The sequence below is a fragment of the Arachis ipaensis genome, chromosome B05 (genome assembly GCF_000816755.2).
Source record: "Arachis ipaensis cultivar K30076 chromosome B05, Araip1.1, whole genome shotgun sequence".
NCBI lineage: Eukaryota > Viridiplantae > Streptophyta > Magnoliopsida > Fabales > Fabaceae > Arachis > Arachis ipaensis.
The window spans coordinates 124,778,889-124,790,061 of record NC_029789.2 but is presented as its reverse complement, the minus strand read 5'-3'; the positions used below and the strand labels follow the sequence as shown (position 1 = coordinate 124,790,061).

The window sequence follows — 11,173 nt, the reverse complement described above, 5'->3', positions numbered from 1 at the left end:
ACATCCCTAACACACACACATATATATAATATACAACGGTCAAAATAAACAACTTAAATTTATTTAGCATTTTAAATTTTGTAAATAAAAATAAACAACTCACTCAAAAATTATTTTGTACTATGTACAAATTAATTTTATTTTTTATGTAAATAAATTTAATTAATTATGATTTAATATACCAATATAAATAATGTTCAAAGTATTTCAATAAGTACTTCTGAGAATTCTTTCACATCTTCCTCTACTATATCTTGATTTAATTAATTATAATTTAATATAATTATTTATTTTTAAAATAACTTGTCACATGGCAAGTTATTATTGACTATTCAAAACTCTTTTAAATTGAAGCTCTTTTCTCTCGATATTTGTATTGAGGGGCACGGAGTCGGTGTGCCGAAGATGTTTGGCTGACCAGTGCGCATAGCACTTATCTTCGGCTGACCGGTGCGCCTGGTGATGATGGCCGTTGGATCTTTTTTGTTTTTCAATCCAACGGTAGAGATCACTTTGTTGCTTCCTTCCTTTGATTGGATAGTCAATGCCTTTTGTTGCTTTTGTGTTAGAGGGGCTATTTTACAAAATTTACTTTATTCCTGGTTATTTTTGTTAGATCTAAAAACTATCTGGGTTTATGTAGAATTAGTTAATGATGTTTTGAGATAAAACTAATTGCAGCTAATGATTATGTATTACGTTAAATCAGAGGCGATCGATTTGGGCTGGGAAGGAAGGAGATGTGTCGTGGACGTCGTTTGATGCATACAAGAATTAAGTTGCAGGGAGTTTTCCCCTGCGGAATCACAGTGCAAAGTTGCCTATTCTCTGAATGGCGCATCTGCCGCAACTCATTCGTTCGAAGGATGATGAGACGTTAGTGTCATCGCCGGAACGGGATTCAATCGCCATTTGATAACAAGGAGTGTTTTTCGGGTAGATGTATGGCTTTGCCGGAGATGAACAACAACGAAGGATTGAAGCGGCGTGGAGATGGTGGACGAGAGACTGACGAAGGAGAGGCATAAGGTATTCCGGGTCAGGCGGGTCATGTTGGAACACAGTTGGGTTGAACTTGGTTGCATCCTGATGGGCCTGTATAGTATCATTTTTTTATATGGAGTTGCATGTTTTTTCTGAAACGAATGTTGGGCTCAAGTGTTCGTTTATTAATAATGTTGTTTAAACTAGATCAATGGTTTAGTATGGTCCTTTTTACTATACCAAAAAAAAACCTCACATGGCTGAACAAAGAAGAGAAAAACCAAAATAGTTATTGTATGTATAATTAGTTGTTAAACAATTTAATAGCAGTATTGAATTTTTGTAGGATATAATAATTAAAATACTCTGTAAAACCAACTTAGCTGATTAATGTAAGATTTTGTCATAGGTGCAATAATAATTGACGATGGTGTATAAAGTGAATAGAAACGTTGAATAATGAAGATGCATATATGTTCCAATTGAACACAGGATTATATTCGTACAATATAATTGGTTGAGAGTTTGAATACTTGTCCTTTAAAAAATAGAATTTCCATTCATTTTTTAAAGAGTTTTGATTATTTAATTGCACTAATTGTTTTATTATAACCTGAGAAAGAAGTACTTTGATTTTGTTTAAATCAGTGCCTTCGTATTCTTTGTTCATCCAAGCAATCTAATTGGAAAGATGTTTATCTTCTATAATTTGACATAATATTAGTATATGCTAAAAATGATACTATGTTTACATTCCTTTATTTTATTATCTAGTATAAAATGATGGTATGTGCCCTTAAAAGATATATAACTTTTGTTTGAAGGAACCCGTAAACATTCTTGACAATCAAACGCGCTTCTTGTGGTGTAATACCAATTTGCAAGAAAGGATAAATCGATAAACAGGTCTTTGATAACGCACATATAAATAGTTGCCGAAATGTTCTGAAATCATGATTTGAAAATGGCATTTGGCACCAACGCAATGTAAATCCCTAATTTTGTGTCAACCGCCCACATGACTTTAGACGTGTGTTTTAATATGGTTGATTTATAAGTAGAGGGTCTGAGTCATGAGTAATTTAAAACAATTCCAGATAAACAAACATTAAGAACAAACCGATGAAAGTAGATATAATTATATTAACCGAGTTTTAAGTAGCATTACAGAAGATCAAAAGGGAAACAAAACAAACAAAGCAAATAAAACATTCGTACAGGCCTCAACGGAAAACAACATGACATAAAGATATCAAACATGTGTAGCATGTCAAACACCCCTGACCCCGTCTTTATTCTGCCCGGCTAGCTCCTAATCGTTGGAGTTGTGTGTCGTCTGCGGCGCTTCACGACCAGCCTGACGGAGCAAGAACTTTGGATTGTTATCCAAAACGTCGAGCCTGCGTTCCAGGTCACGCCACGGTGGCACCTCATGCTGTTCCCGTCGACGAAGCTTGGCGATTTCTACCATCATTTTGTTTGCTTTGTCATCCATTTGGCAAATGGTCATTTCATTCTTTTGCCGCGCCATGTGCAATATCGTTTCCAGGCATCGTCGTGCCTTTTCTTCTTCCTCCAGTTCATCCTCCTTTGCCTTTAACCTGACCTTGGCGGTAAACCTTTGCGCCCTCGCCTGTCTGAGTTCTTCTTCAGTCATTTCAAGTCTAGCCTTCAAAATCTTCTCCCTTTTGACCAGTGTAGCCTCAACGAGGTCACAATCTGCGCACTTTTCATCTTTACGGATGATGTCGATCAGAGCGGCAATTGACAGCTCTGCGAAGTCGTCGGGACTAATGGTGTGGTTCGTGACGAATTCCTGCGACATTTTCTTAGAAGAAGACGGCGACATATGGCCAACGACGAGGACCCTTCAAGCAACAATTTTTCTTCCGGCGACGACGGTTCTCCTCTGGATGGGTCGTTCTTAGGCATGCGATGTGGAATCTTCCTTTTGAGGTAAGTTTGAGAGTGCGTAGTGTACGCCGTGAGATGAGATGGGTGTGGCAGTCTAGCAGAAGTTGGAGAGTAGAGGAGGGTAGTAGAAAGAAGGAGAAGGAGATGGAGAGGCAGAGAAGTTATATATATATATATAAAAGGGATATTTTTTACATTTCCTATGCATTAATTATTTGACTGTGTGTTACTTGTGTAAAGTGAAAAGTTGTTTCGTATTCTTTTTTTGTACTTAGCTTGTTTTAAATTTTTTATCGAACATTTAAGTTTTTTAAAAAATAAATTAATCACTTTTAACATGTTTAAATATTGTACTTCTTTTATTTTTGGAAAAATAAAAGATTAAATTAAATTTTTCGGCAAAAAAATAAGAGATAACAGTTATTCAATGAGTAATTAAATTAAACAATTAAATTAAGAAGAATAGAACCCTAAAGTCGATTAAACCATTCAATACATGAACAGTTAGTATTAAATTATTGCTTTGTAAAATCAAAGCATTTAAATAGGATAGCACAGTTATTATTAAATTAAATTAAATTAAATTAACTACTCAACTAGTTAATAATAACGATCATTTCTCCTCTATCAATTAACTGGTCTTATCCTGAACAATCGGTAAAGAAACGTACGAGGCACTGAACCATAATTTGAAATGACAGTATATAATAACATTAAAAAGGATATAGTAGGAACACAAAACGCGTTGGTGGTCCTCTATCCTCTTGATATTTTCCAAGCCCCCTCCCTCTAAAAGTGTTGGAAATGGCTGGAACATCCAAGAAGAACAGAAAGAAAAGGAACGTAGTCATTGCGTACAAATGTTTGAGTAATATTCTTCCTCGCGATATATGGGTGAGGATTGCCATGAAGGTTGCATCAAATTCGATTAAGGATTTGTTCAACATGTAGGCGACTTACAAGGTGTTTTTGGGTGCAGCGAGGTCCGGCGCTGTTTATAAGTACGCGTCGATGTTGGAGTTACCGATTGCGTCCTTTTTATATTACTATGACAATCCAGAAAAGAGTTTCCTAGATTGTTGCACGGAAACAGGAAATCCGGCTGCTCTACTCCGGGTAGGGATGATTGATTTCATCTGGAGTGGCCACTGCATCGGTGGAATGGACACCTTGACTATGGCTGCAACGGGTGGCGATGTTGAAGCCTATTACTTGTGTGCGATGCTGCTACTGTCTCATGGCAAGGAAGATGAAGGGAACATGCGAAGGGAACTTGAATTTTTTGAAACTGTACGTGCTTCTAGGGTGGTCAAAAGGTGCAAAGAGGTCTTCAGGTAGGTATTTGAGCCTCGGTAGGTGGAGGTTAAACCGTCAAATCCTGGACAGTCCGAGGTTTGTCAGTCTACCAGTTGCCCTACTCGAGGCACCATAGGTGTTGTGGAAGATTTGTCCTGTGTTTCGTGTGTGCAATGCATGGTGGATTATGAGGTGCAGGGGTTCTTGGAATCGTTTGTATTCGAATGAAAATATCTATTTTGTGATTTGTGTTGTTCAAGCTTGTTGTTTATGCTTTTCGTATATGATATTACAGTATGTAGCATTATCTCCTCTTTTGTTAAGAATTTATGCATGGTGATCCTCATATGGAATATATTTTTATTATGTTTTTGTTTTTGTGCGTGGATAAATCTAAGTTTGATCTGGTATGAAAGATTTGTTGGATGATGATATAACATTAAGTCTGCGCCTATACACAAATTATTACAATTCGTGGGGAAGGCAAACGGCACATGTGAAATGATCCATTATTACTATGCTTTAAAGATGCACAGATGCATAACCTTTGATAAAAGCAGTATTTCATAATTCCTTAGCTAATAGGCCAAGCCGAAACAAACAAACAGTCCTGAACAGTACAAGACCATAACGCGGGGGAGGGGTCGGGTTACGGTGTCTCCATCCCGTTGCGACACTATCCCATATTATCTCGGGCTTGTCCTCTCCAACAAAATATTGGCCAGCTGCTGCATAATTCTCCTAGTTGAGTCTTGAGGTCCCCTTTCTCTTTCTCGAGTTAGGATACATGACCTTCGATTAACGCAAGGTCTCTCGTAACTACTCAATCGATGGACCAGCTGCAATGGATATAACTTTGTTAGCAACACACTGATAATGATGCAAGTTACTAGATGTGGAGACGTCGCAGGAAGACAACTTCCACTTACCATGTGCACCTAATCCCTCCGCGCGAGTCGATGTCACTGCCGTATCGTGCTGTGGTCCACCAGGAACAATTCGATTGAACTCCAACACTGGGAGACTGCGCAGTGCCGAAAAAGGTGACGCAGAGACGTGAAAGCATTCGTTCCAGGCATTCGTGGCCTCTTCGTAACTTCGGTAATGGAGGAGCAGGTTTCGGGGAAAGCCATCCACCTAATCCGATGTAGCTTCCTAGGAAGAGTAAATTCTGGGTGTCATCCCTCTAAACATGACATAGCATGCACCTTCTGGCCGAATTGCCATCCGTCTGTTCGTTACGCTTTCCCTAACGTGACTGGCAACTTACTGGGGAAGGATCTATCGAGGAGATCTGGTTTTTTGTTGCAGGGGGAGGGAGGTTAAGCTTGATGGTGGAATACGGTTTAGGGGTTTTCTCTCACCTCGAGGCTCAGAAATGAAAGAGTAAATTGAGGAACTCCAATGGTGCAATAGTAGTAGAGGTGTACTTACATGCGGACCCTAGGTTCTGGTGTACTTGCACCCACTAAGATAGAAAAAAGTAATAATATTTGTTCTATCCATCAATATATTAATTTCACTGCAATTAATTATGTTTTTATCTGGGCTCAAATTTTTTAATTTGTATTTAGAAATTCATGTAACAACCACTCAACGAGTTAATTGTGAAACTTTAAAAATCTGTTCTACAAATATTGTTATGGTTAATATTATGAAGATTTCAGATAACTAGTCCCGAATAATTAGTAATTATTAAAAAAGTATTTAATTTGATAAATTAATTTATTTTGACCATTTATGAATTTCTTTAATCGAGTTAGAAACCTTTAATTTACACAATTTATACATGTATTAATCGTTTCATTTGATGATTCCCAATATTAATTGTTATCGAGGTCCTTAATTAAAAAAAAAAATTGAAAACAACCAAGAATCATTGACGTTTTCCATTTTCGGATTTCGAGGCAACTTGGAAAATGAAAACGGCACTGCCCGTTTGCAGAAGAAAGACACTTTTACTTAATAGTATATAGTATATAGTATATAGTATATAGTTTATGTATGTATTAATTATCCGGTTTTATCCAGAATGTTAGGTAACGAAACATGTGAGACGTTAAACCTTAATAATTAATGCCAGTAATATATAAAATATTAACTTTTATATGATAGAAGATAATTGTTGTATTTGATCACAAAAGCAGTTAAATAGGATATATACGTTTTGGAATTAATATAATTGTACTATCGCGATAAGTTTAAATAATAATATATAATAGCTAACATTTTGTCCCTTTATTGGTGGTTGTCTCTCCTCTTGATAATCTACAATAATCCCCCAACCACCCCCTCTACCAAGCCCTTGCAAATGGCTGGAAATTCCAAGAAGAACAGAAAGAAAGGAAACGTATCCGTCGAGCACGAATGTTCGCTGAATCTTCTTCCTCGCAACATGTGGTTGAGGATTGCCACGATGGTTGCATCGAATTTGATTCAGGATATATTCAACATGCAGTTTGTAACACCCTACCACACAGTCTTATGCTTAAGTCATAAAACAGAGGTGGTGAGGTATTACGACCTTTAAAGATAAATATAGTACGTGTAGTATTGCAAAAAGGTTTATAACTAGGAGCCTTTGAAGAAAAGTGGGTAAATCAAAACCGATAAATCAAAAGCGCAACACTCCGATCGATAACGTAAATGAAGCGGATTTAAGATAATCTAACATGAAAAGCCATACAGAAGAGTGCCAACAATATATATATTAAGGCTCAGGACTCGGTTTGCAAAGATAACCAGTCCAAGCATACAGTATACATACATATATAGTAAGGAAATCTCAAAAGACAACCCAAAAGACAATATATAAATCCCGTTTCTCCAAAATAACCTCTAAGAGGAGGTAATACAATATATATATATACAGTGGACAATATAAGTATCTAACAATTATACATGATCAAAATAAAACCCAAAAGACTAAGGATCTCCGCCAAAAGGAAGTCTCCAGCATGCCTCAGCGAGGGGCCTCACGTCCTGCATCTAAAAATTACAAAATCCGCATGGGTGAGAACCGGAGGTTCTCAGCATGGTAACAGTGCCCAAATATCTAACATGTAATGTCCTGGGAAAGCCAAAGGCAATCCTAGAACTTCCAAATTATAATCAAAGTGCATAAACATAACTACCATAACAAATGTAAATAGGCGACTAACTTAAGGATCTTCGGTCTAACTATATATTCCCTTTCCAAATCCTGCGATCCTCCCAACCGCCAACAGTAATGGAAAAGAAAACACAAGTATATCAAGCAAAGAATGCACAAGTAGGAAGCAGATAAGGCAAATAGGCAATTAGCAAGTAATGATGAAATCACTTAGGCAATCCAAACAAATCACATATAATGCATATGATGCATGCCTGTCCTAGTGGCTGATGAGTCTCATCTGTCAGTTGCAAAGCCAACCCGACATGTCCTGGTAGCTAACCATTGGACAGAACATTAAATACGGAGCAAGTGGGACAACGCCTCAACCCTTGCATCTTACCCACGTACCCGGAGCAAGGAACAACTTAACCCTGCCTCTTACCCAGGCAGTGTTACATTTTCGGCCCGGAGCAAGTGGTAACAAAACACAGCCCTTGCATCTTACCCGCAACCTCATTCGGAGCAAGTGGATAACACCACTGCATCTTACCCGAAGTCACATACAAAAACACACTTTCATTATCATTACCATTCATTCATTCATTCATTCATTCTCAAATCATACCCGGAGCAAGTGGATAACACCACTGCCTCTTACCCGGCGTTCTCACCTCTTACCTGGAGCGAGTGGTTATTTCCCACCGCCTCTTACCCGACACCTCTATCTCATTCGATTATACGCGTATACATAGTCCATTCTAACATATAATTCTCCTTATTCCTTCACCAATAGCATTCTTATTAACAATTATTAATCATCAACAATACTAACCATTCTCGACAACTATAATAATTCTCAACATTAATCATAACTCAACATAATATCCCCTTTCTTCCTCTACAAGTTACCCTTCCCCTAGCTTACTCTCATTCACTAGGCATCCTATATCAATTTAATATTTAAGGGATGAAATTGGGGATTTATAAGTGTGAAATAACACCTTGGAAGGTTACAAGCTTGTTGGGAATGTGAAAGACTTGAAAACAATAGTTTTAGAAAAGGACTGGGTCACGTGCGGACGCACAGGGGTGTGCGTGCGCATGCCCAGAAATATTTTTAGACGTGTGCGTACGCACAGGTCTGTGCGTACAAACAGAAAGCAAAATCTTTAGGGTGGGGGGGCGCGCACAACGTGTGCGTGCGCACAGGGTGTGCTGGCACTGCCACCAGCAGCCCTGTCTCTGCGTGTGCGTACGCACAAGGCTATGCGTGCGCACAGGACCAAATTCTCGCCGAGTGTGCGTGCGCACAAGGCTGTGCGTCCGCACACAAACCAGAAATCCCAAATTTTGCAGAAGCCGCAGAATTCAGATTTTTAGCCTGAACTTCCAATGATCATATCTCTTTCCACAAAATTCGGATTTCAACCAAATTTAAACCATTTTGGAACTTGTGAAATTATCTTTTCATCGATATAAAAACCATCAAATTTCAAAAACAAAAGCTCAAGATATGATCTGTTGAAGTTCACCAAAATCCCCATTTTCACCAAAACTTATAAACTCCCCTTTTTAAAACATTCACTTACCAAACTCATTCAAAACCAACCAAAACCAAACCTAAGCCACACCAAGTTCCAATATACTTCATAACATACCTTTTGTGCCATAAATCACCCTTTTACACTAATCAAAACTCAACCATTCACATCAAGCATATTCCAACTTCTCAATCCAATCCACAACTCAATAATTCAATCTCAACACATAGTCAACATTCATATTTCAACAACATACAAAACACTCCATTTCACTAACCATCAAACATACACCAAGGCATACATATCTTGCATACCATATCTTATCAAAACTCAAAAATCAATAACCACATACATAATAATGCAATCCATCTCAACCCATTCAACTCATGTCCATCAACAGAGTCTCACCATTATCATCCATCAAGCATATTAACCCACATCACATACAACTTTCACATATTGTACCAACAATTATTATCATTCACAATTACCCAACCACTACTCAAATACTCATCTCAAACCAATAATCACATAATCATATAACAATTTCAACAACCAATTAACCATCATCACAAATTCAATTCCTATCCTATGGGTCGCTAGCCTAAGTTTTCACACCATATTACATTTTAGATACAGGAAACCGAAACCATATCTTGGCCGATTCTCCACTCAACCCGGAACACTTTCAATTTCACTTTCCTCAAGCCTTCAAGGCTCCAACACCTTTCAAATGGATCTTCCAGCACCAAAAGTCCACTCCAAGCCTTTCCAAGACTTCAATCAAGCTCCAATTTGATAATTTCAACTCTAATTCAACATAAACTCAACTAGTTCATACAATTGAACAATTTTAACACTAGGGCACATGAAATTGGACAACCACAAGGGTTTGGAGTTTCTTTACCTTTACCCACTGATCTTTGAGCAATACCCACAAGGAATCAAGTCTAGTGAACCCCTAAAACATGAAAATCATCAAGGAATTGAGTTCCTCAAACCTTAAACCCGAAATGACTTTACCAGCAGAAATGGAGCTAGAAAAATGCAATTTACTTACAATTTTGTTTGGATAGAATTGAAGAGCTCGACGAGCCCGACGCATGGCCGCAAACGGCTCGTCAATTGGAGCTCCGGATCAAACGTTATGGCAACTTGAACTTGGAATGAGGGTTTGGGAACTTCTCCTTCTTCCCCTTTCTAATTCAGCGTGTGTGTTTGTGTTTTGAGGGAGAGAGAGTGCTAAACTCTCAATATTAATGAGGTTTGGCTGGGCCTTAGGCCCAACTTGGGTCTGGTTGGCTCGGTTTGGCCTGTTCGGGCCAATCTTGGGCCGATTTCTTTAAAATTGGTGTCAAAATTTTCGTTTTAAATTTCTCTATCACATTAAACCATAAAAACTTCATTTCTCACTTTCTAGAATATATTTTAATTTATGGGTTAATTAGTCACTAATTAACCGGGTTTTACACAGTTGACTTGTAAGGTGTTCCTGGGTGCAGCGAGTTCCGACGCCGTATACAAGCATGAAAAGATGTGGTATATACTGTTAGTGTCTTTTTTATTTTACCTAGACCGGCCTGAAAGGAGGTTCCTTGATCGCTGCGTGGAAGTAGAAAATGTGGATGCTATACTCCGGCAAGGGTTGACGGAGTATTTCTTGATTGCCTGCCGTGACATTCGGATGAAACTGCTTGCTAGGGCCTCAACGGAGAACAGCGTCGAAGCCGGTTACTTGTGTGCCATGCTGCTACTGTGTGATTACGAAGATGAAGATGAAGTGCAAAGGTGTGTTGAAATGTTTGAGGTTATCCGTACTTCTGGTGAGGTCGAAAGGTGCAGGGAGGTCTTCACGGACATTTTCTGGGAGTGATGGGTGGACGAGAGACCGTCGAATCCGGGACAGACCGTGGCTTGTCGGTCCACCACTTGCACTACCTGCGGCACCATGGCTGATGTGAATGACATGTCCCGTGTCTCGTGTGTGCACTATTTGGCGGATGAGGTCAAGGTTTTCTTGGAAATGTTTACATTTAAGTTAACGTGGCTGTTTACCACTCTTAGTAATCTGCCCTTAAATGTGTTGTTTTGGGTTTATCTTTATGTTATCTACCAATACAGTGGCTAGCAAATGCCAAATTGTTATGAACGATTATCCTTCATTAACCCCTTGCTTTGTGTTTTGATTCTGTATCTATTTTTTTTTGTGAAATAATGTCATTGATCCATTAATTTAACATAGTTAACAGGCATTGTTGTTCATCGTCAACCAAAAAAAATATCTCTATTCAACGTATATCGACTACTGTGGATGGCACAGAGGAAGCAATAAATGCATATATTA

At 38.4% G+C, this 11,173-nt stretch overlaps 2 protein-coding genes across 2 annotated transcripts; both read left to right on the top strand.

Annotated features, from left to right (window-relative positions):
- Nucleotides 2,920-4,236, top strand: LOC107641033. Its single transcript, XM_016344541.1, has 2 exons — nucleotides 2,920-2,940; nucleotides 3,850-4,236. Exons 1-2 carry the CDS (start codon nucleotides 2,920-2,922, stop codon nucleotides 4,234-4,236), a joined length of 408 nt encoding a protein of 135 aa, XP_016200027.1.
- LOC107641032 lies at nucleotides 6,506-10,702 on the top strand. The gene is made up of 2 exons (XM_016344539.1): nucleotides 6,506-6,655; nucleotides 10,304-10,702. Exons 1-2 carry the CDS (start codon nucleotides 6,506-6,508, stop codon nucleotides 10,700-10,702), a joined length of 549 nt encoding a protein of 182 aa, XP_016200025.1.